At 42.5% G+C, this 24903-nt stretch overlaps 5 protein-coding genes across 5 annotated transcripts; 3 read left to right on the top strand and 2 right to left on the bottom strand.

Moving 5' to 3' along the window:
- Positions 1 to 974: 974 nt before the first annotated feature.
- LOC106741733 (rabankyrin-5) lies at positions 975 to 11206 on the top strand. Its single transcript, XM_014614012.1, has 13 exons — positions 975 to 1101; positions 1171 to 1360; positions 1666 to 1775; positions 1846 to 2105; positions 2186 to 2335; positions 6124 to 6527; positions 6877 to 7590; positions 7844 to 8116; positions 8634 to 9075; positions 9844 to 10041; positions 10133 to 10373; positions 10598 to 10853; positions 10939 to 11206. Exons 1-13 carry the CDS (start codon positions 1098 to 1100, stop codon positions 11090 to 11092), a joined length of 3396 nt encoding a protein of 1131 aa, XP_014469498.1. The 5' UTR covers positions 975 to 1097; the 3' UTR covers positions 11093 to 11206.
- LOC106741742 lies at positions 2342 to 5335 on the bottom strand. The gene is made up of 4 exons (XM_014614025.1): positions 4844 to 5335; positions 4011 to 4179; positions 3754 to 3927; positions 2342 to 3649 (listed from the first exon to the last, which is right to left on the bottom strand). Exons 2-4 carry the CDS (start codon positions 4072 to 4074, stop codon positions 3372 to 3374), a joined length of 516 nt encoding a protein of 171 aa, XP_014469511.1. The 5' UTR covers positions 4075 to 4179; positions 4844 to 5335; the 3' UTR covers positions 2342 to 3371.
- A 107-nt stretch (positions 11207 to 11313) lies between the features above and the next one.
- On the bottom strand, positions 11314 to 12101 carry LOC106741749 (cytochrome b-c1 complex subunit 6, mitochondrial). The gene is made up of 2 exons (XM_014614036.1): positions 11860 to 12101; positions 11314 to 11606 (listed from the first exon to the last, which is right to left on the bottom strand). Exons 1-2 carry the CDS (start codon positions 11956 to 11958, stop codon positions 11433 to 11435), a joined length of 273 nt encoding a protein of 90 aa, XP_014469522.1. The 5' UTR covers positions 11959 to 12101; the 3' UTR covers positions 11314 to 11432.
- Positions 12102 to 12975: 874 nt separating this feature from the next.
- On the top strand, positions 12976 to 21973 carry LOC106741755 (histone-lysine N-methyltransferase SETD1). Its single transcript, XM_014614049.1, has 10 exons — positions 12976 to 14396; positions 15024 to 16816; positions 16926 to 17186; positions 17348 to 17665; positions 18212 to 18490; positions 18952 to 19604; positions 19885 to 20572; positions 20720 to 20941; positions 21065 to 21322; positions 21559 to 21973. The coding sequence occupies exons 2-10, from the start codon at positions 15056 to 15058 to the stop codon at positions 21730 to 21732; spliced, it is 4614 nt and encodes a 1537-aa protein (XP_014469535.1). The 5' UTR covers positions 12976 to 14396; positions 15024 to 15055; the 3' UTR covers positions 21733 to 21973.
- Positions 21974 to 23475: 1502 nt separating this feature from the next.
- On the top strand, positions 23476 to 24860 carry LOC106741953 (mediator of RNA polymerase II transcription subunit 21). The gene is made up of 4 exons (XM_014614436.1): positions 23476 to 23648; positions 23894 to 23983; positions 24058 to 24169; positions 24245 to 24860. Exons 2-4 carry the CDS (start codon positions 23942 to 23944, stop codon positions 24628 to 24630), a joined length of 540 nt encoding a protein of 179 aa, XP_014469922.1. The 5' UTR covers positions 23476 to 23648; positions 23894 to 23941; the 3' UTR covers positions 24631 to 24860.
- Positions 24861 to 24903: the final 43 nt, after the last annotated feature.

Here is a 24903-nt window from a genome sequence, read left to right as displayed (position 1 = left end):
CACAAAATTCACCAAAAGTAAAAATCTTTTAACCGAAAGCATTTTATAATGTCCATTTTTCACGAGTTCACAGTAAAGGCAAGGACTTATGATTTACATCTTATATTTACGATTACGGCAATTTCTACTGGAGGGCTCTGTGAAAAGAATTATAGTTTTGTTTTATATTTTATATCCAAAGCACGACGAGAATCATGTCATAATTGTGACATTCGTAATCAATGGAATCGTTTGCAGGATGCTAAAAAACTAAAATCTTCTCTTTTAGGGAAGAGATAAGAGCAAAGATCTGATTAACTGATATCAAAACTGCATTCCAAAATCCTACTCGACAGGTAATAGTAGCATTAATAAACCAATTATGATAAAGAGATCTTTCCTCTTTTTATCCTAATTGGTCAATTAAATGCTACTCCACCCGTCGCGTAGGCTTGTGGAACGCAGCCTGACGTGAAGTTAGCCACACGTGAAAATAAAGCCGAGTCATTAGCCAATCATATGGTTCTCTTATCTTTCATCCCTCACGCGCACTCATCCAGGTTTCGCCCGGTCCTTTTTCACTCAACTGTATCTCGCCTGACCCCCTCCCTCACCTCTTATCATTCACGCTTCCGCATTTTTACGATGTTTAAAAAATGAGACTCATCCAATGAGAGGAACGGAATGCAGTAATAGTCGTTTTTTAATAGCCGTAATGATCCCCTTCTATCTATCTTCGGTATCGCATCATTCTTATTATCGGATACGCGGCGCCTGTGTGCACGTGTGTGTGCGTGACAGATCCGCGCTGTGACGGTGTGGGGGCGGTGTATACGTGTGTGATACACGTAGTGTGGTGGTATTTTGTATTTTTCCCAGTCTTCTATCACACACCGGCTCGCGTTACCGTTCATTCGGCGACCCTCCGAAATTTTGCCCCCCACCGGTGATCGCCGCCTCGCCCCCTCGACTCGGTTGCACGCGACCTCGTTTATTTTCCTCGCGAACGAATCTACGCGCGAACAAGTACGTCGCGTACGATGCGCGGTACGCAACGCATCATGCAATAATATTGCGCCGAACTGCGAAATTCCTGACGTGACGATTCCCTCTTGATTATGGGTAAGTTCACGCAGCACTCCGAACCGTCACGCGAGAGAAACGAGCATCTCACGTGAACCGGTCTTTCAGAGGATTCCACGGAGGCCCAAAAGTGGCAGCAACATCTGTCTCTGCTGCGGGAGCAATATGTCAATCTATACAACGCGAACGTGGAACTCCAGAAGGAATATGCTATCGCCACTGCTGACAAGCAGGAATACGGATTTGTCGGCAGGCTCTTGGCTACGATAGCGTCCTTGTATTGTCAACATCGTTACAGGTATTTATATCCAGTACAACAAATAGTGCATCATAAAGTGTAATCTGAAATCTTGTATATGACTTTCAAACAATAGTAGACTTGATTGGTCTGTTCTTTTTAACTGAACTGGCTGCACTAGTTCTAGAAATATATATATACTGAAGCTTGAGAATCTCATATACATATCTCATATATATATGTCACATGTTTCAATGTACGTAAATTTCTTAAATGCAATCAGTTCAACTAAGACAGACCAAATGTCAAAGCTTCTGAAAGCAGATATATATATATATATTTAATACTGAAAATATTTTTTACAGTGATATAAGCATAAAACTCATCGATCAAGAAATACCGGCACACAAGTTTGTATTATCTGCCAGAACCGATTTCTTCAGCGACTCAGTTCTTGTTGAAAAAACTGTTTTAGGTAGTGCAGATTTATATTTTGTTCATGTATATGGTGCAAAGATATTAATTAATTTGCGATTATTTCCTAGACTGGAGTAATTTAGACAGTGCTGTCGCATCTGTACTGCTGAAATGGATTTACACAGGCAAAGTGTCACAAGAAAATTTGACCCTGAACCTGATGAAAGCAGCAGCCAACTTCCAGTTGTCAGAATTGGTAGATCAGTGTGAGAGGTATCTGATCGGGACAGTGGGGCTGAAAGACTGCGTAATATTGTATGCAGCTGCTGAGGAACTAGGCACTATGAAATTAAAAGAACACTGCAGCTCTTTGATTTCAGCACACTGGGTAAGTTTAAGATATCTGTGCTGCGCTGATTACAATGATGCTTCCGTATTGTATTTGCAACATGCTTATGTGTCCTATAGGAAGATCTGACGGGCGAAGATTTCAAGGAGATGCCAGGTTCTCTGCTGTACAAGTTACTGCAAACTAAAAGTAAATACCCTCTACACGCGGCAGTCCGCTTGATGCGCGAAGACGTTGTGTTCCTGTATTTAGTGGAAAATAATGCTGAGGTAAGTTTTCTCAATAGTAGGGGAAAAAATAAGTATCACGTGATAGGCATTGGTGTAATTATTATTACAGCACGTATATACATACATTTATAATTTGTACAATATTGTGAGTACGAAAATACTGTATACTGTTATCAATATGTGAGCAAAGACTTAATATTATAATTCTAATTCATTATAATTATAATTCGTTTGTTACCGTTAAGTATATTTTAAATATAATATTACAGTTTACATATTCACAGCTCAAGTTTTAGCGCTAAGTACTTGCATGCATAAAGTACACTTTTTCCATGAACATTTGAGATAGTAGATTTTTCTCACAATTAGTTGTAGACAAATGTACCATTTCAGCAATCTTCAAACCATTAAAAACTTGGACGTATCTTTTGCTTTTGAAAGTTACAAAATGCAGTTTACTTCAATATCACATCACCTTGGCTAACTTTTTCCACTCCAATTTACTAAAAGATATAACCATAGAGACTTTTATGATTTCACTTATCTTCACTACTTTCAGATATCACACTTGTATGCAACGATATAAATATATTTTTATACGGATTGCGGTGCTTTGTAGAATATATCATTGCAGAATATGTTCTAGTTATCTCTCTGATCAAAATTATAAATATATTTAATGAAAATTGTAGTTTCAACTTGGAGAAATTATTGATTATTTTAACTAGACAATTTTTTTATTATAATTGACTAGGTATATCAAAAGATTTTAATCTTTGCGTGATGTTGATTGCACAATCACATATTACTTCAATCATAAATATAAATAGTACGAGATTCAAATTGTAAAGCTATATATTGTCTATTATGCATTTTGTAAAATGAATATTAGTTATTTATGTATGGAATAAACCACACATGCAATGTGGCTTTTTTTTTATATTGTTCCACACAATATTCAAACAATGTTTTATAAAAATGCAAGATTTGTTTGCACTTTGAAATTCAATGTGGAAGACGCGTGCATGAAACATTTTTCTTAAGTAACATACTGCATGTCACATGCCAAAAAACTTTACAGTAATCCCACAATCAATAGCACTAACATTATTCCATATATTTTACCAAGCACACCAATTTGCATGGGGGATGAATTGCACAAATGAAAACTACAGAAACAATACTCTGGTGGATTAGTTGGTGACCCTCTGTGTTCACCAATAAAGCAACCTTCGTCGTAAGCAGTTTTTATAATCTCCTCTATTTTGTCCCATTTTCTTTTATCTTCATTGTAAACATGAGAGGTGTATTTCTGAGGTGCGCAGTCTCTCAGAACAGTGGTCGCTACAGATGCTGCAAACAAGGTTTTTAGATAAATGCTTTTACTTAGATGAAAGTTTTTAGAGTTATATTATTATTAAAGAGCAGTGTTTTTCCTGTGCATATCGTCTACCTACTTTTTGACCTCAACTCAATAGTTCTTTTCATACAGAACGTTGAGGTTGGGCAGAACACCTGAAATTTGGCACTCCCATCAAAATGAGAACATAGTCGATCTTTGTCTTCTAGTCTCGTGCTTGACTTGAGACATTTGAAACATGAAATACCTTCTGCCTGTGCCTGTGAGATATCTATAAATCTCAAAATTATTAATTTCATAGATATTGCTTACTTTTCCACCATAATATATATAAGTAATAAAGGAAAGACATACATGACAGAATACTGATATATAGTATTACAATCCATGGATTTGGTCTGAACTTGTACATTTTCATAATACTATTTACAGCCCATCAAAAAATAATTATTTTAATCAACAATGAGAAGGTACTTTCACTAGTTTTTACTGGTTAAACTGACCTCGGCAGTGGCAACAAAATCTAAAACAGTGTTCAACATTGGCATTTAATGAAAAGTCAAACATCTTTTTTCTCGAATCTCACATACGTTCAAAGCATCAACAGATGTATTATACACAATGTTTCCTCAAAATAACCTTATCGTACGCCCAAAATTTAGGCAGATTAACCCTTAACAGACATATATCGAAATATTTGTCGAAGGATCACGATCTCTATTAATATGAGATATAATTAAAACGTTAGAGAGATTTAAAATTATTTTTCACAACACACAGATGGTAAACTTTTGCTCTCCAGAACACGCGTCCGCAAAGGGTTAACTTTTTTTGCCAGATTTCTGTAAAGATTCCATTGGATCTCGTTTGTGCAATTGTTCACGACACTTTCGACGAAGAAAATTTCGCGTAATTGACGCTTTTTGTGACACGAGTAGTCGCAGGTGTAACAACCACTGTCCTCTTTTTTGCTTTCGACAGATTTCATTCTCAAGGTCCCCCTTAATGGTCCAATCACCATTAAAAAAAGAAAAAATTTCGCCGTTAAAAGTTTTTCCCCATGCGAAGTTTTTAAATCAGAATTTTCCGGTCTCGTTAACTTCTTAATTAGCGTACATCGACCGTACGTCGGTCCTCGTGTTATATCCTGTTACCAAATAGAGCAACGTACACTGACATATACCCACCACAGTGTTACACCGTTAGCTCGTGCTGTATGTATCACGCATCGTGACAACTTATGCCTCGCATTACGATGTGTCGATGCTTTTTTCGCGCAGCGGCAATACACGGGGCGACTGGTGGTCAGCAACCGAGTGCCGACCCAGTTGGGTGTATCGTAGGCCACGTCATCTGCCTGGATGATGCCTCAACGCTCTCCCGTTCGGCGTGTATATATATCAGAAAATAATCTCCATACTTCCTCCGTGAACGTTTTTTCACACTGAGTCGACGTTGTCCGTGCCATTTCCATGGCTCGGCCGCGTGCACGCGCGCACACACAGGCGTACGCACGCACCCATCGGGCTTTTATCGTGCATTCGCCGCCGATAGCAGCGGTTCCCAAATCGCTCTTCTCTCTTTCACATATACCGGGTGTCTCCCAGCTTTTTAACTTTCGCATCAAGATATCTTTTCTCCTACGCCTTGTACAGAGAAATATTTCAGACGAAAGTTGTAGGGTTTCGAGAGGGACGTAAGGTAATGGACCTTAGCTTTGTTGTTTAGTCGATAATTCAAGGTCAACTTTATTTTTTCAAATAGAATTATATAGTTTTCCTAATACTATTCGATTCCTTTGTTTATTCTGCGTATAAAAATACTAGAGTAAAGTCATCGAAAAATGAATATTTTTCGAGATATTTTATTTTTATTCTGATATTTTTCATTATAATGTATGAAAAAACTCATAAAATAGTACTAGGGTTGTATATGCGTTTGGAAATTCTATCTTACGGTTAGAGCCGGGTGAGTGGTGATGGGGATAAGGTAAACCTGGGTGCTAATTGTTTCCGGACGGTAGACCACGTAAATCACAATTTATCTCTCATTTATCACGTCAAGCGCTAGAAAGGATCCTTGAAAATCGTAAATCGGCTAGTTATTTTCCTTGGTACGTAATTTATGTCTTCCGTGCGTTAATTTTCCCGATTCCATTGTTACAAATTAATACCGTTTTTTTGCTGCTTCGACGTGCTTTGCTCCTTGCTCACTTTTGACTTAAAAATTACGCATCAACATCCGCGATTCTAGTTCTTACTGGTCAAATTATCATATGCTAATTAAATATTTCGAGAACCATGTACGTTAGTCAATTCTTCATTTATTTTAGTATCTATATTTTGCATAATTTTCTCTCTATAGCGAATATACTCACTTTAAAATTGTATTACCTCAATTAAAGAAGATAAATCTATCTGAATATGTTCTATTTCTCAGGTTTAATGTTTTGCACTTGTTTCTGTAGCTTCCGAAAGCAGTCAACGCCGTCGATCACAAGGGTGAAACTGCTCTGGAAGTTGCTCTGAAGACTCGCCAACCGTCTCTGGCCCGCACCCTGGTTGAACATGGAGCAGACTTGAGTGCAAAAGATGCGAGAGGTTTGTCTCTGCTTCATTCAGCCATTCTAAAAGGGGACTCTTATTCGTCCGAATTCATAATCGAGCAACTGGAGAACAGCGGCAATGTGCACAAATTGTGCGAGGCTGTGAAAATTGTCGAAAGCACGAGAAACGTAGCCGATCTTAAGCAGTTGGAAGGCTGCACCGCTTTGCACTTGGTAGCGAGGCATAATACGGAAAATATGCTGACGGTTGGATCAAGATTACTTCAGGCAGGCATCAATCCGAATTTACAAGATCACAGAGGATGGTATGATCTCGTCTCGTTAATTTTAACCTCGTGAAATTGCACGTTTCACACAATTGTGCTTCTTAATTGACATCCGCTAATTACGTTAACGTTATTACGTAATCATATTGTACACCAGATTCAAAAGTTCTAAGCTATCTCTTTTTTTTGGCACAAATGTTAATGCTCTATTTAATAATCACTACTTCATTAAGTATAAAAAGTAATTCAGGATTTTCCGACTTTATTTTTAATGAGAAACAGCGGTATGTGCAGTTAGTAAGACAGTAATTAAAAAATGTGTAATAATCATCGACTGTAAGATTCTTGCGCGAAGAGATCTTGAAATGTGCGATTTACATTCTCGCAGGACGGCGCTTCACAGCTGCATCTCGGAGAAGAACGAGATCCTGTTCAATCTGCTGCTCCAGGCGAAGAACGTGGATTTGGACATGACGACGAACGAGGACGACACGCCGTTGTGCATCGCGATGAAGACCGACCCTTTCGACGATTACTTCGCGTCGGAGCTGTTAACTAAGGACGCCACGACGAATCCGACGTACAGCAGCAACGGCGACACGCTGCTCCACATCTTGACGCGGGAATGTAGGGAAGAGGCGGCGCTGTTCTTAACGGAGTTTTGCAAGAGCAGCCTCACGAAGACCAACGACGAGGGCTTCACGATACTGCATGAGGCGTGCAAGGTTGGCTTGAAGAACCTGACTCGAGCTCTGCTGAGGAACGGCTTGCCGACGGACGACGTCACCTTCTCCACCGGCGACACGCCGATTCACCTCGCCATCTCGAATCTGTACACCGACATAGTCGTGGAGCTGCTCCACGCTCCAGATTCGAATTCGCAGTTGATCATCAAGAACCACGCGAACGAGACGCCGCTGAGTTTGGCGATAAAAGCGCCGTTCAAGAAGGGCAAGGATATCGTCCTAGCGCTGATCAAGGCCGGGGCTAACGTGAACGAGTGCAATGAAGGGGGCCTGACGTTGTTGCATCAGGCGATACTGAAGGAGGACTCGGCCACGGCCATATTCCTCTTGGAGAACGGCGCCGACATGAATGTGAGGTAAGCCTTAGTACGGCGTGATGAGCCTTTAGCCTTTTGCTCTGAGCGATAAAATGTAATTGATTGATTAATTTACTTAGAGCCTTAAGCCGATATCAAACTACGGATTGAAGATTACAAAGGGACCGATCAGATAACTCGGAAGCAAGATTTAGATTATCTATCGGTCTGATTGTAATTCTCAATCCGTAGTTTGATACGGTTGTATTAATCAGACGACTGTGTATTAATATTTATCCTTCGACGCACGTAGAACGGCTGACGGGGAGACGCCCCTGCAGTTGTGCGTACATTGTCGGCTGGGCGAAGTGGTGGAGGCTCTCTGCAGACGAGGCGTGGACACCTCGATAGGATGTCCGTTGTGGGACGCTTTGGACTCCGACCAAGAGGACACCGCGTCGATCTTGGTCAAGCACGGAGCGGACACCGATTGCTGGGGACCCGGGCCCGACGGGTGCCAACAGACGCTATTGCACAAAGCGATCGACGACAACAAGGAGGATATCGCACAATTTCTGATCAGAAGGTATTCTTCCTTCAGATGGAAGGATGCCGATAGACGAGTGTAGATTTCGAGGAAAGGGATTTACTCGGGTAACGACGATCGTTTCGTTCTTCAACGGCGATAGGCTTCTTCCGAATTGAAGCCGCATTTTTTGTGGGACATTTAAAAACTACTATAGCCTCGATGTTCTCACATCGGGATGTTTCTTTCCAAAATCATCCGAGAAGTCTGGCCTTGAGGAGTTTCCCGCGATTGGTGAGCCACTCCTTTGCATACTTCCGATCCAGACCGGAAGTAACATTTGTATTACCGAAGAATTTATAATACACTCTGCAACGAGAATTTCAGTTCGAGCCTTTTTACCACAGATGTCCGGCGCAAATACATTGTTTTCTCTCAACAAAATTTCTTGTCAAATTCCTTGAATCTATTTTCATCGGTTTCGCCGACAAATCCAAAACAATCGAGCAAAGGCCAAAAATCTAGCATTTCTCCACACCGCGAGAGCCTGAAGTATCGAACGATTTTTACACCGTAGCGGGTGCGACCTGAACACTCCGAGGCGACCTGGCCCGAACGGTGCGGGAGGGGACGAAGCGAGAGACGAGTGCACGCCGTTGCACCTGTGTTGTCAATGGGGCCTGGAGCAAGTGGTGCAAACGCTCATCGAGCACGGCGCCGACGTGAACGCCCGCGACGCCGAGGGAAAGACTCCGGTGCACGTGGCGATACAGAATCAGCATTCGCAAATCATATCTCTGCTGCTGTGCCACCCGAACATAGATCTAAATAAGCGGGACAAGAAGGGCCTGACGCCGTTCGCGACCGCTTTGACGGTCCGCAATAACAAGGCCGCGCAGGCGATACTGGAGAGGTTGCCCAAGGCTGCCGAACAGTACGACAATAAGGGCAGGAACTTCTTGCACACCGCCATTCAAAAGGGCGACATGGAGAGCATCCTGTTTCTACTGTCGATACAAGTACTTGATTCAGTTTACTCACGTGACTAAAGTCCGAGATTGTATCGGTGGTATCTAGAACAGAATGATGAGAAGATTCATTAGCGTAACCATTTATTAAGCGTTCGATAAGCTTTCGGATCTGGTTGCCTTATACTTTTAGATCCCGAGATAATATCTGAAAATATGCATCAATCAGACTCAAGAGCTCAGTGAGCAATCATGGTATCGAATGCACTTGTTTCTCCTTTTATCTTTCTTTTCTTTTAAATCTTGATGATTCTAAAAGTATGCACCAGTCCGAATTTGCTGGACGTTCATTATAATATTGAATGTACCCATTGTTCTCTGTGCTCTCTGTGTTCAATAGGAGAAGTAACTCAATGAGCACTTAATGAATATTGCTCATGGTACATTCTCCTAGATATATTAAGAAACTAAGGTCCATATTCTGAACTTACTTTTATCGATAAAAGTGCCTTAAATGTGGCTTCCCAGCCAATCAAATAGTTGTTAAACAATTTTCAGAAGCTTTTATCTCGATAAAGATAAGTTCAGAATATGGACCTAAAGAAATATGCCAGTCATAGACAGACGTAATCACTAAGATTCATATTCTGAACTCATTTTTATTGATGAAAGTATCTTTAAAAGTAACTTAGAAGCCACATTTAAGGCACTTTTATCGGTTTTATTTAAAAATTAGTTCAGAATCTGGATCTAAGTGTTTATCGTGCTTCTTTCTCTGCTGAACTCTCAGCTATTATATCCTTTTCATCTTTTTTATAGGTAGATGTGAATTCGAGAATACACGACGTTACGCAGACGCCACCTCTGCACCTGGCCGCCGTGTCTGGAAACGAGTTGCTGGTGCGAAGTTTGATCCTGGCGGGCGCTCGTGTCAACGATACGGACGCGAACAGGAACACCGCGCTGCACGTGGCGGCTAAAGCGGGCCACTCGGCTGTTGTCTGCGCGTTACTGCAAGTGAGCGACAGAAACAAGCATATCAGTCCGCTGCAAATATACTGCGAAACTGAATAATAAGTCGGATAAAATAATCAATTGTCTCGCGTAGAACAATATCAACTTCGACGCGGTGAACGCGGATGGCGACAACGCTTTGCACGTAGCAGTGAGGGAAGGCCATGTGTCGGTGGTGCGAACGTTATTGACCGAGAGCGAGCTGGACGCGGAAGCTGTGAACCTGAAAGGTCGCAATCCGCTGCACGAGTTAGCCAGATGCGGTAGGGACAACGCCGCGACGATCTGCGACCTGTTTCTGGAATGCATGGCGAAATATCCAGTCAACAACGCAGGTGCGAAGGCAAAATACGATGGTGATGGCTTAAATTACGGAGATTGTTACTTAAAGTGATGTCTACAACGAGAATTTAAAAACTTAAGCCGTAAGAAATAGATCGATTATTCTCTGTGGTTGGTTAATCTTTTAACGATCAAGGTTTGGAAAGCCCAAGTTTTAAATTCTTAAATTCTCATTGTATGTATGTATCACCTATACACTCTATTTCTTTTATTTCAGATTTGGACGGAAACACGCCATTGCTAATCGCATATATGAAAGGCAATGGCAACCTTTGCCGAACGTTGGTACGAGCGGGCGCGTGCTTAGGTTCGATGAACAAAGATGGGATTACTATTTTTAATTATCAAGTAGCGACGAAGCAGCTACTGTACAGACTGTTAGATTCTCTGACACAAGAAGCACCATGGTCCGACAAGGACTGCTGCTTGGAATGTGGAACAAAATTCTCCCTCACGATGCGCAAGCATCATTGGTACCGTAAACTGTTCTCTTTCCTGGTGAACAGCGAATGAATAACCAATTAATTTTCTCTAATCTCTGTCATTTCTTGCTTTCAGTCGACACTGTGGACGGATTTTGTGCAGCAAATGTTCCGGTCAGGATGTACCGATCATAAAATTCAATCTGAACAAGCCGGTACGTGTGTGCGACGTATGCTTTGACGTGTTACAGGGCACTGAGAACTTTACAAAAGAAAATTTTCGTAATTAAAATAAGAGTTTCTACGAAAACCGATGGAGGGCTGTCATTCCACTGTTTTTTTACATGAGAAGAAAGAGAAGTTCACTGAAATCAGAAGTCTGTGTGTAATTCTATGTCATTGATATTTTATGTATTGTATACATCATTGTTCATGTTAAGATTTATTAAGTCTAGCCTGTAGAATTGAAATACAGATGGAGAGATTAAGCGAATTGATTTGTAACCTCTGATCTGTGGGTTTATCTTTTATTTCTAATATTGGATATATGTATATATACAATGATTGGGAGAGATTAGGCTATAACATTGTGGACAACAGTTGACTCCTCCCTGGGAGTATCGCAGGAAATTACTTGAGTTTGCTGAGCAGAGTTTTTGCAACACAGTGATCTACACATTCCACATAATCGATAAGCTCCTCTAGGCAAATTTCCTCTGTGTTGGATCGGGAATTCACACGGTCATTACATGTGTTCAGTTTCTCTTGAAAGCTGACGCATTTTGCTAGTTTAGCGCACTCCTCCTGCGAATTGAGAAAAAAAGTTGTTGCGATCAAATTGTCATTCTATAATTTGAACATTTTTTAACTTACCTTGGTCTAAATTATACATTTTATCAAGAAGAGATACATACGTATATCGAAGGAAAAGACAAGATCAAAATATTTGTAAGATATCTAACTTGCCAGAACTGTCATTTTTAAGTTAACTTTACGTAAAATCAACTTTGTCATGTCACGTCTCTCTAGACAACATTATGTAATGGTTATTACTCACACGAAGCACTTTCTGTGGATCCACCAATTCTGGCTCTTCTTCCTCTTCGGCTTTAACTACCGGTACCTGACGTTTGAAAAAATCCTGTATGAACGACATGTTTTCAGTGAGAATATCTCCTTCAAAGATCAACCAGCACTGAACTACCGTTTGACAAAAACTCCTCAAGATAACCACGAATGGATGAGAGAATAGCCGATCGAGCGCTACGAAGTGCGCCGATGCGGCTGGGTACGTTCGAAAATGAAACGAAAGATTGATTGTGTGGCCAAGATACGTATATAAAATTTGCATAATTAATCGTACGAATCAAATTTAAGATAAAAATGTAGAAATATAGCGAAGATGTCGATTTTATACTTTCATGTGTGCATAATGTATGAAAATAGAAAACCAACCACTCTAAAAAGTTTGTGTCACACTACGAATTAGGATTGTAATTGGATTGATATTCGACGAATCAGAAGAAAGTTCACTAAACTCGACCTAAGAAATGATCAAATTAACCAATCACTGTTGATTATTCTTTGACCATAAGAAGAGTAATCTACTGCGATTGGTCAATTTTCTTACTGTTTAAGTTTTACTGCTTACATTTTGCCCTTGTCTACAACCTTATTTTAAGACATAAACAATAAGCAAATTGACTAATTATAGTCGTTTAATAGAAGAATAATCGATCATGGTTGGTCAATTTGCTCACACTTAAAGCAAGGTTTCAGACAAGGGTTTTGTGTGTGCAATAGCCCTTATTTGCCGTGAAATGGATGGCACGTAAAAAAACGCGAATAGTAAGAAAACCAGTCACAGTCGACTGTTCTTCGACCATGAAGAGAATAATCAACTGTGATTAACCAACTTATTTACCTGCTTACTGCTGTTTTCCTTTGTACCATGACCCTAATGGCGCAATACTTTGGCGCGCGAAATTTTTCCGCTCGATCGTGATTCGTCGAGCCGTCGCTTTCTAGATCCGGCCCGGGCCAATCGCGACGCGCCGCGATGTCGTCGTCGATCGTCCGACTATCACGAGTCGCACACATATATTTCAGCAATTACGCATTACGTCGTCCGATTTTAATTGCCCATGCAGGACACACGCATCGGCGTGATGTGCCGCAGCTACAATGCCAGCGGTGTCACGCCATCCTGTCAGGTATTCTCTCGAGGCGCGCGAGGACAAGGCCGCTCGTCGCTCGCTTGTTCGTTCTTTCTTGATGACGCGAGATCGAGGGAAGAGTGCCTCATCTCTGGGTGTTGCATTGAACAGTCGGCCGCGAAATCCGGATGATGGTCAGATCGTTGGTTATTGCTTCTCGAGAATTTACGATGAAAGTGAAAGGGAGGGAGAGAGGGCGAGAGAGAGAGAAAGAGAGAAGCGAAGACGGCTCGATAACCAACAACCATCGAATGATAATGAGATCGGCCAATGAGTTGGTGCGGCGGGGAAATTTCACGGGCGCGCGATCGGCCGTGACGATTCCTCCGCAGCGATCGATCGGTATTGCGATGTCATCACCCGTAAAGTGTAGCTCCACGCGATAGACAAAGACACGAGACGCACGCAACGTGCACCGCGTGTTGTGCGTCGCACGAGACAACGTGGGCGTCGAAGAACGCCAGAGCTGGACGTATTAGAGACGCGAGAGAAAGAGAGAAAAAAAATCACATTTTTATGATGCTGAGAGAAATCGGAACTCGTCTCGTCTCTTCTTCGAAGGGGAGATAACCGTGGAAGGTAGGCGGGAGAGAAGCCGTGGGAGTTCATGGTACACGCCAAGAGGGCTGTACGAAGTGCGTCCGCGTGGAGGAACACGAACTCGGGCATTCTCGAAGGCGTATGTATACATTGCAAGAGAGAGAGAGAGAGAGAGAGATTCGTCCTTTTCGCTTTTTCGTCAAAGGTGCGCGTGCCGTCGACAGACAGAGAGAAGCAAACGTCATCGGAACAGGAACGCTCGAGAGAGAAAGAGAGAGAGAGAGAGAGAGAGAACGATCAGTAGTTCGATAGCTCGCAATCGCTCGCAGACGCTCGACTCGTGCGGCTCGCCGTCGCGCTGTGTGCACTATCGCTGGACGTTGCAAAAGAGAGTCACTTGGGCTGGGAAAAAAAAAATCGCAGCGTAACTGAATAAGGGTTTAAGGTTGTAGGAGAGCAAGAAAGAGGGAGCGAGACTAAGAGAGGGAAAGAGACGGTGTGATCGCGTGCGAGAGAGGGAAAAAGAGAGACAGAGAGAGAAAGAGAGAAAGAGAGAGCGAGGCTGACGGTGGTAGAAAGAAATAAGGAGAGCGCGATCAAGAGTCGCGAGTTCGAGCGAGCTCGCGATCGAGGAAGCATCGACGGCGCACTCGACGGACGGATGGAGGAGCCGACAGCGGGGGATGTTTTTTATGGGTCATCCTCGCGAGGGCAAACCAACCTAAAAGAAATCGCAAAGTGCTTTTGAGGTTATGTGTTGTTGAGGGAGGACGACATTCTCTGCCTTCGCGACCGAGCGACGTAGTTCGAACGAAGTCGAGCCGAAGAAGATTGGACCGTAAGTCTGCGGACGAGTTTCTCGTATACGATTGAGGATGCCGTATCGATAAGGCTGTTGTGCGGCGATCGTATCGATCCGCTAGCGTGAGGACTGTGCATCGCATTTTCCCTCGCCCGTCGAGGATGCATTATCGGGTCAGCGACGGGTTTTGCAGGCGCGATTGTTATCTGTTCTCGGGGCGGTCGTGCAGTGAGAAAGAGGCGTCCTCGTAGAGAGCACCTCGTGAACACTAGTCCACGCGCATAATAGCATGATGGATTTTTGTGGTTATCGAAACGCGCCCCACGCTCCGCTCATATTTAATCACGACGTGTCGTTGATATAACGAGGATCGCCGAACGCTGACTAACTCTAACAACAACAACAACGAATCCGCTATTTTTATAATTAAAGTCAATTATTCTTTAGTGAGAAACAGTGTGATGTGCGGCAATTATGTCACGTTGATTTGCGGTTTAGTTTGTGACGACGTACATGGTTCGTATTTGTGTTGACAAACGTTGTTTATTGTTTATCCGGAGAGGATGTGAGTAAAGTTTAATAAACATCGCGCAAAGCAACTTTGTATCCGCTGTAACTGTAACTGATATCCGAGTTAAAGGTCTGGTTAAATGTTTGTGACAGAAATTCACACGAATGGATGATGCTTGGAGGCAATGAACGGCATGGAGAAGCATGGTCACGGGCATGGACATTCACACGCGCACTCACACCGTCATCGCCACTCTCATGGCAATTCTCAGAGCTCGGCGCAGAACTCAAGCCAACTACCCTCGAAGCATAGCCATGGTCACGTGACGCATTCGCAGAAGGATACAGCCGTGCCACAAGTGACTCAGAAGCAGAGAAATTACAAGCTACTGGTCGACCCGTTTTTAGTTAAGGGGGCTGCAAAATTATGTAGATACGATGGAACGATACCCGGCGACCCGACGTATCCGCTGGTCCAACCTCGAGATCCTAGGTCGCAGTTGACGAGGATCTGGACCCGGTTGGAGCAACTCGACCTACCTGTACCTAGATTTAAAATCGATTCCAATTACTGCGGAGAACCTCCCCCGATTGAAGTAACGTTTTGCCATTTAAACGACAATATTGACAAGACATTCTTGACAAACATGGTCCAGAAATTTGGAGCCGTAGAAGAGCTTACTATTTATTATCACCCGATAACCAATAAACACCTTGGTATAGCGAGAGTAGTGTTCGAATCGACCAAGGCGTCGAAGGCGTGTGTAGAGAAATTGAATAACACATCTGTGATGGGGAAAGTGCTGAGGGTCTTTCTCGATCCCTTCGGAGAGGAGTGCAAAAAGATGTTCGATGAATTGACGATGGAGAAGAAGCCGGAGAAGAAGCCAGAGAAAGAGGCGCCAGTGGCGACGGTGGTGAAACCCGAGTCCGAGCAGGAGAAACACCAGACTCCCGTGGAGAAGGTCTTGCCTGAGGAGAGGGACGATTTTAGAAGTAGTAAAAAGTCTATTCTAAGTTTAGAGAAGAGCAGAGAGCCATACGTAGAGAATTCGAGGTACAACAAATACAGGGACTATCCGACGCCGAGCGGCAGCACGGGCAGTGATTTGGGCTACGGGACGGCACCCAGTGAACTGAATTATTCGAATAATTATTCTCAGAATTCCACCCCGGCTACGAATTATGACTTTTACTATGGCAGTTATCACCATCAACCGCCGAACAGCTACTTAGCCAGCATGTCACAGAACGTGTCACAGAACTTATCGATGCAGCAGAACTCGAATGTATGGTGGGGCAACAATTCCGGATCCGCGGGCTATCCGTCGTCGGCTTCCGTCTGGTCCGTCCAACCACACGCGACAAACTTGGACGACGCTAATTCTAACGTAACACCGGCTGGTAATAAGGCCTCCGGTGCCAAGGCTGCACACCATACTCCGAAGAAGGAGAAGGAGAATCAAGTTACGCCCAAGAGCTCGTCGCGCGACTCTCCCGAGGAGAGCCGCAAGACGTTGGATTTAGACACGAGGATTGCCATGTTACTGAAGGACAAGGCCGGCGGGATGGCACCACCTTTTTTACAATTCGGCAGCGACTCGGAAGACGACAAGAAGTCGCAATGTGGTGACAGTGAGATACTCTCGGATACTCCCAGCCCCTTTCTGTCGCGCGAAATTTACAAGTCCTACTTCGACAAGATGGTAGAGAGGAACAAGGAGCGGAGGAAAGTTCACGAGAATAGCATTAGTCAGTTTTCTGTAGACGAGGACCTGGGTAGTGTCATAAGTTCCAGCGAGGACGAGGCTTTGTTGGGGAGTTACAGTCCAGCGGTCGACGAGAATGAACCAGAGCCACCCAAGGAACCGCCACCGCCTCCACCGCCCGACGACGACAGGATGTCGCTGAGTCCTCTAAGCTCGGGCGATGAAAAGATCGAGGAAGTGAGTTCGTTTCGTTACACGAAGTGCGAAGCAAAAGTTACATCCTCGTGATGACTCGCACGCTCCACGTGCTCCCGTTTGATTCGACACAAGCATTTCTCTCCAACAGGTGATAGCACAAACCGAACCCACGAGTCAACTGTACCCGGCAGCTTACTCAGGACACTTAACGCATTACCCCTCGAATGATGTTTACAATTGGCCCCGGCAGTATCCCTACCCGTACGGAACGACTTACCTGCAAAGCCATTATCAACCCACCACGGCGTCCTTCTCGACGACAGTTGGGAACCAGGGGGCGAGTTATTATTCCTCTTTCCAGTCGCGGCTGCACGCCATGGCGAATTATAACATTACCAAGGACCCACAGGCAAGACTATCCTGACGCACGATTCCGAGCTCTGTGTGTTTTTCTTATTTTCAAGAACGACACCTCTGTTAAAATATGCAAGAGAGCTTGTATGTTTTGCGCTGTGCAGTCTCGTTTCATCGATGATGGTTATTGTATAATTATGGTGCTTTCATTCACAGGGCCCCACCATCAACGGAGTCTTGAGCACAGTCATGAACGAACTGAAACAGATACTGAAGAGGGATTTTAATAAGAAGATGATCGAGAACACCGCGTTCAAATTATTCGAGGTTTGGTGGGACGAGAAGAAGTCGGAGAAAAGTCAGGCTCAGGGTAGTGGCGAGAATAATGTTGTTGTGAACAACACGACTAAGGAGGATGTAACGAAACCTCAAGGACTATCGTCGTTACTGGAGCAAGCGACTCCGTTAGGGCTCAATTACGATGGATTTGGCTTGGGTATTAGAGCTAGTATGCCAAAGATGCCTTCATTCAGGGTAAGGCCTCGAATATTGTATTTGATTTCGCATTTCCTCGTCTTTGATGATGTCGGGTTGGTGCAAAGAGTTCGATTCGATTTTACATATGTAGGATGTATGACAGAAAGTCGTACCATCCGTCATATACTTGTAGTTTAGGTTAATGTGAGGAAAAAAATTCCTGCGTCATTTTGCAAATAACACGCAAATTTTCGAGTTATCAACTAAAGCCCCTGTACATGGCCATCTCGATAATTGATAACTCGAAATTTTGTATAATTGTTTGCAAAATGGTAGAGGGTTTTTTTTTCGCATTAACCTAACCTACAGGTATGTGACGGATGATACGACTTTTGTCAGACAACCTATATATAGCTCGATAATGTCACTGATAAAACTTATGTTACGTATCGTAATAATGTCACTTTTATGGTAATTATTTAGTTGATGAATAATTGAACGCGGTAAAGTCAAATTTTATTCGGAAATTGAACCGAACGTTGGGAACGATCCGATAATTCGCGTAAAACTCGTGATTATCGTTATGATTATCTTTTGGTACAGCGCAAGATCAAAGCTCCGAGCCCGCTACCGCAGGAGGATGAGGACAGTCGGCAATCGGTTCACGGTGATATGGAAACGATCGAAAGTGACAGCGACATGGACACGCCGTCGGTGCAAAAAGCGAAGAGAACGATGGCTGCGGGCGTCTCTTCCTCGTCGTCCTCGTCATCGTCCTCCGTGGAGAGCAGTAGCGACGAAGTTAGTTTCAGCGAATCGTCCAGTAGTTCGAGCGAGAGTTCCGACGAGGAGGAGGCAATTTCTGGAAATTTCGAGGACGAGGTACGTAAGAGGCTCGTAGGACTTCAATGTTCGGTTCCGACACTATCCGAATACTTGATTACCCAGGTAACAGATAAATATAGCTTCAAATTCGGATTGTTCGCGGATTTTTGAGATGCACGCATGCGTTGGTTGGACCCGGATCTCAATTCCCAGCGGAATCAGTCGAAATTGTAGCAACCCAGACTTCTCTCGAGCACTTTACAACAAATAAATCGATATGAACTCCCGGCAATTGTCTCAGACTGAGGTCGTGAAATAGTAGATGAAAGATATCGATTTATTTGTTGTCAAATGTTTAAGATATTTCGCGGATAACCTGAATAATACGATTTAAAGTTTCGGATCTAACCTCGGATACCTTCAGATAATCATTTATCCGAATACTTAAGAGCCCTAAAAGTCGAGTGAGAAGATGCCGGAGGACGATACTTCGTACAATGAGATACATTTGTTTTTAGCAAGACACAGATAGCCGCATGTCCGACCACAGGCCCTTGGCTTGCAACAGCGAGGATCCTGATATACTGACGGAACTGGCGATCCAGAGGTCGTTAGACTGTCCCACGCCGACCGGCAGGGAAACACCGGTGCCGGATGTTAAGATCAAGGATAAAAATTCGACCGAGTTCCCTCAGATCGAGAACGACGACAGTAGTACTCCGTTGCCTTCTCCCGTGATATACGACAAGGTCAAGGAGGAGGAAGTGATCTCCGAGAAGTCCTCCATCGCAGAAGAGAAGCCGTTCGAGGTGTGCAGGATTCTGGACAAGGAAACGAAGAACGTTGCGAGATTCGTCAAGGAGAGCGAGCCTCAGAGAGAAATGAAGCCCGCACCGACGATAAGTCCTGTCAAGGATGAAGCTCAAGCGGATATGCAAAATATGGAGAACTTTGCCGCGGAGGCCCTGATGACTCTGGCAGGACGGGACAACATCATACGCCACGGTAGTCCAGGACCTATACAGCCTAACATCATCAGAGCGCTGCAGACGATGTCGGCGAAATATATCGACGACGAGCCGATCCTAAAGGAGTCCGAGAAGATTGAGATGTTCAGTGAAATACCTACGACCGATTCGGAGGAGGAGAGTTTAGAAATTAGGAGATTGAGGTTAATAATTTTAGTAATATATTTTAATAACGCGTCTCGTATAATTAATGTTATGACCGAAAAGTTGGTCTACATGAAAGAACAAGTTGAAAATATAGAGTAACATTTGTTTATACCGGGCTTCGTTTTCGAAGAAAAGAACTTGGAATATTCTTTAGGTGCTCATTGCCCCGTATGCAGGAAGTTATATTTACAAACTTCTTTGCAGAGAGTTCTTTATGCAGAGAGTTATATTTACAAACCTAGCCAAAATAAATATTTCTGCGATAATTCTCTGCAGGTACCAAGCGGAAACGGATCTTCGGTTGAACGGACAACGAACACCAAGTTCTCCTGGCTCTCAGGCGTCGCAGGTATACATGGAACATTCGTATTCGTTGCCACCTGCGCTTCCGGAGCGCTTAGAACCGGTGATACGTGTACCAGCGGCTTCGGTGAAGGTGAAACATACAAAGATCGTGAAATTAACGAAAACCAAGGAGAAGGATAAGGACAAGGAGAAAGACAAGGAAAAGGAGAAGGAGAAAGAAAAAGTACATAAGGTGGAGAAACGAAAATCCAACAAGTACACTAAACTGCATAGTAACAGTCATCAGAATCACGAAGGTGAGAAGGAGAACATCCAGAATGATTATTTGTATGAAAAGCTGCCCAAACAAGTCCCGCAGTCGTTGGTCACGTACAAGGAGCGAGATCTCATGTCGGAAATGGCTGTTTTGTACGAATTCCTGACCAGAGGAATAGACATGGAGGACGTGGAGTACTTGAGGAGAAGTTACGAAGCTTTGTTGGCGGATGACAGCCAAGGTTATTGGCTGAACGACACGCATTGGGTTGATCATCCACCGACCGACGTGCCGAGCCCCGCAAAAAGAAGAAAACGAGACGAATTGCGGTTGCACGCGAGCGGAAGCGCTAGAACCGAGGGTTACTACAAGGTCGACATCAGAGAGAAGGCGAAACACAAAGTAATCAAATATATTTGTTGCATTTCGATTATCGACGTTGACGTGACTTAGGAGTGGTGTTTGTCGTTATATCATAATCTTCATAATTGTTTTTTTATTATTTTTTGCTGGAATCTCGTGAGTAATCAGTTACTATCGCTGTTGCAGCACCATTATGCTCAAAGTATACAACGCAGTAACGACGTGGAGGACAGTGGAGGTTCTTACACTGGAGGGGATGGCGTAATGAACGGTCCAAAGGGTAATTCTAAAGCATTGACAGGCAAGATGCAGGCCTTGTCTCGTGAGGCACGAAGCAATCAGCGTCGTTTGTTGACGGCTTTCGGAATTGATACGGATAGTGATCTCCTTAAATTTAATCAATTGAAGGTACGAGACCATAAGGCACAATCTGTGGATCCGTAGANCCCCCCCCCCCCTCTCTCTCTCTCTCTCTCTCTCTCTCTCTCCTGATATTCGCGTGTTCTGATATTTAAACGCCTTCTATTTCAGTTCCGCAAGAAACAGCTGAAATTCGCCAAGTCTGGTATTCATGATTGGGGCTTGTTCGCCATGGAACCGATCGCAGCGGACGAGATGGTCATAGAATATGTCGGTCAAATGGTCAGACCAGTCGTGGCCGATCTACGAGAATCCCAATATGAGGCTACCGGAATCGGTAGCTCTTACCTCTTCCGTATCGACTTAGACACGATTATCGATGCGACCAAGTGCGGCAATTTGGCGCGATTCATAAATCACAGTTGCAATGTGAGTTACTTAGAATCGTCGTTCTTTTCTTTCATAAGGCGATAAGGTGATGCGATGAGAGCGGTAATAGAATCAGAGATCTTACCTGCCTATGTATTAAAATTCGGTTTGACAAATCGCTAAAGATCTGATTCATGTATCCAATTAATCCTGTCTGATGCTAGTGAATCATCAGAGCAGAATAATAGGCGAAACGAACGTACTTCTTGTAATTACCGGTTTTCTGTTTCTTTCAGCCAAATTGTTATGCAAAAGTAATCACGATCGAAAGCCAGAAGAAGATTGTAATCTACAGTAAACAACCAATAGGGGTTAACGAAGAAATTACTTACGACTACAAGTTCCCATTGGAGGATGACAAGATCCCTTGCCTTTGCGGAGCTCCACAATGCCGGGGTACCCTCAACTGAATTGTTCACAAAACTACATTGTTCATCTGTTTTTCTGTCTTCTACACTTCATCGCGCCCTACTCATATTTTTGTAAATATATTTCCCCATGTAAACATTTTATAAAAATGCAATGGAAAAATGCTAAATTATGTTAAGATGCGTTCTTACGTTATTTGGCGCGATTCCTTGGATCCAGCGATTTCACTCTGATGAAGAGAAGTTGAAGATAGACAAGTAAAGCACCAGTGTTGTTCGTTAATTATTTTACTCTCGGTTGTACCTCTACATTTAATAGCTATTAGACATCGAATGTTAAATAATGTTATCTATTGGGTTGTCTGGGAAGTAAGAGTTTCTTGGGTCGAAATGAAACGCAATTTTTGAATACTAAATGAAAATTTTACTCAACACAGTATCTATCATTTCGTCGTATTATTTTAATCCATCTTTTAGGCAACCTTAGGATTTTATTCTCGAAGAACGTTTTTACACAATGTTATAAACAATCGTAATTGTTATTCGTTATAAAACGTTTAAAAAATGGATCAACTTCGTTGCATTTGAACAGTATATCGCAGGTGATTCGCAAATCGGTCCGGCTTGTAAATTTGTTCCAGACAAATTGTGTGGAACTCAAACGTCATCGGCGAGAAACGTTTCCAAGTTTCACCAAATGTTTATGAGTGATACTTGTTGCAACTTTTATGATTCTTTGCTATCTCCCCAGTCGTGTATCGTGGATTATTTTTCATTAGTTTGGTCATTATTCACGGCCTAAAGCTTTCTAGAGCGCTTCGGGTTTTCAAGGGTAAAATTACCCGATTTAAATTTTGCGGACCACTTTCGAACGGTTGGTACAGTAATGGCATTGCTCCGTACACTTTACAAATTGAACTTGTTTGTTGTGTGTCCAACGTCTTTCCCTTTCTTGTAGTAGTAATACATCACGTGCCGAAGATGATGAAGATCCTTTCTTTCATCCATCTCCTCTTTCTCTTTTAATTTTGATTTCAAGTAATCTTCCATCTTCACAATCCGATAACTATACACAGACTCAACCGATCTCAACCAAACGTTTACTAAAGCCGGTATTCATAATCGGATTTCGTATCTAAGACCGTTTTAAGTTTATTTTCAGATGCCATTGAAATGAACCGTAGAGCATCTGAAAATAAAATTAAGACAGTCTTAAATATAAGATCTGACTATGAATATTGGCCTAAACAGGGTATAAACTCGTCCTTGTAAACATTGGACACAGCTTTCAGTGCTAGAAACACACGATACTTGTTTTCGTGCTGGATTACTTGCTAAATAGAAATACTGCGTTCTGATTGGTACATTTTCAAATGGATGACAATACACCATACAAAACGCAGTATTTCTATCCAGCAAGCAATCCAGCACGAAAACAAGCATCGTGGCTGCTGGCTTAAGTATAGTAAGCTTTAAGCAGTAAGAAATTGATCAATCACAATCGTATGTGAGAAGAATAATCGATCGTGATTGGTCAATTTCTTACAGCTTAAGGTTTACTATACCCATTGCAGGTCCGGACTTACAAGGTGAGAATTTAAATTCCCATATCATCGTACTGTATTCTCATTTTTAAAAATGCACCAATGCACAGCAATTGAAACATCCGGTAGGTTGAGAATCTGTTGCCTGTGTTATCTCTATTCCTGTTGCTAGTGATTTTCATTGTGCATTGGGTTTAAAGGTGCGATCTCTTGGTCTGTTCTTTATAGCTGTACTGTTGAACTAGTGAAATAAGTTGAAGCGAGATAAGTAAATGTTTTCTCACTTCAATTTAATGCATCAGTTCAGCAATGCAGCTATAGGGAATGGGTTATTTGACACTTGCCTGGAACCAATTCTCTTGATGCTTGTTGTATTTCAACAAGGCAAGTTAAAGATTATCGACTAGAAAAGAGGTGAATTTTTCTTGATAAACCGTGTTGAATTTCTGCCGAAGAAATACCGAAGTTCTTAATATATTAACACATTAACGGCGGGCGATATTTTGTGTGATCATAAAAACTTTAAGGTACAGTCGAGCTAAATTGTTTTACTACGACTCCCGCCTTTAAGCCGCAGTCGAGCTAAATCGTAGTACTACGACTCCCGCCCTTAATGTGTTAACAGTGAATGTTCTGTTTAATTTAATGGTTGTTGTCAGTATTACGAAGGGTTATATAAATCAATTTTGAGTCAATAACTTGGCGTCATGGCAGACCGTTTGACACAATTACAAGATACTATAAACCAGGTGATACATATTTTTATTTATATCTCTTATCCATTAATATATTATCTCTATCGAGCATGTATTTATGTTTTCAGCAAGCGGAACACTTTTGCAATAGTGTCGGTATTCTACAGCAGTATTCCACACCCAGTAAATTCCCTGGCTTTGATCGCATCGGTACACCGCAGCCGCATCAGACTCAAGAAGGTATTATACGTTGATCACAAGATCTATGTTATTGTCAAGTACATATAATTATAAATTGCAACTTGTTTGTTTTAGATTATGCTGCTTTATTCGCGACTCTCATTGCTAGGTGTGCAAAGGACATAGATACATTGATAGAGAGTCTTCCAAGCGAAGAGTCATCTCAAGAACTTCAAATAGCCAGTCTGACTCGGCTCGAGCAGGAGAATCAAGAAGCTGGTGAGCAACTTGAAGAGATAGTGAGGCAAGGAGAAGCGTTGCTTCAGCGAATTCAAGCTGCTCTGCAGGACATAGCTCAGAGCCAATTGGACATGCAGAATCCCTCATCCACAACTGTGATCAACATGAATCTAAATACCATTCCTAATATTAAGCAAGAGCCTCTAAGCTCTATCAACACAGTGCCTTCAAATAGCACACATCAACTATCAGATCCTTCCCCTAACTCAATAAATCAATGACATATTTATGATTTGTTATAATTATCTTGTAGGAAATTTTTGCTAAGATATATAGTCTGTAATATTTAAGTATGTCATTAATTTTGAAAGATATTGGATAATAGCTACTATGTTTTTGTTTTAAGGAAATGTTGATTGAGACAATAAACGGATAAATAGCTTATAGTTATTTTACAGTATTGTATCAGTATTGTTAAGTTTTATTGAAAATATAACTAGTTTCAACAATATATTATATTGAAAACAGACAAATTGACAATTATAAGGGTTTAA

This window comes from Dinoponera quadriceps, unplaced genomic scaffold (assembly GCF_001313825.1).
Source record: "Dinoponera quadriceps isolate SergipeBrazil2010 unplaced genomic scaffold, ASM131382v1 scaffold153, whole genome shotgun sequence".
Classification (NCBI taxonomy): Eukaryota; Metazoa; Arthropoda; class Insecta; order Hymenoptera; family Formicidae; genus Dinoponera; species Dinoponera quadriceps.
The sequence above is the reverse complement of the archived record's forward strand: the minus strand, read 5'-3'. Positions and strand labels throughout refer to the sequence as shown.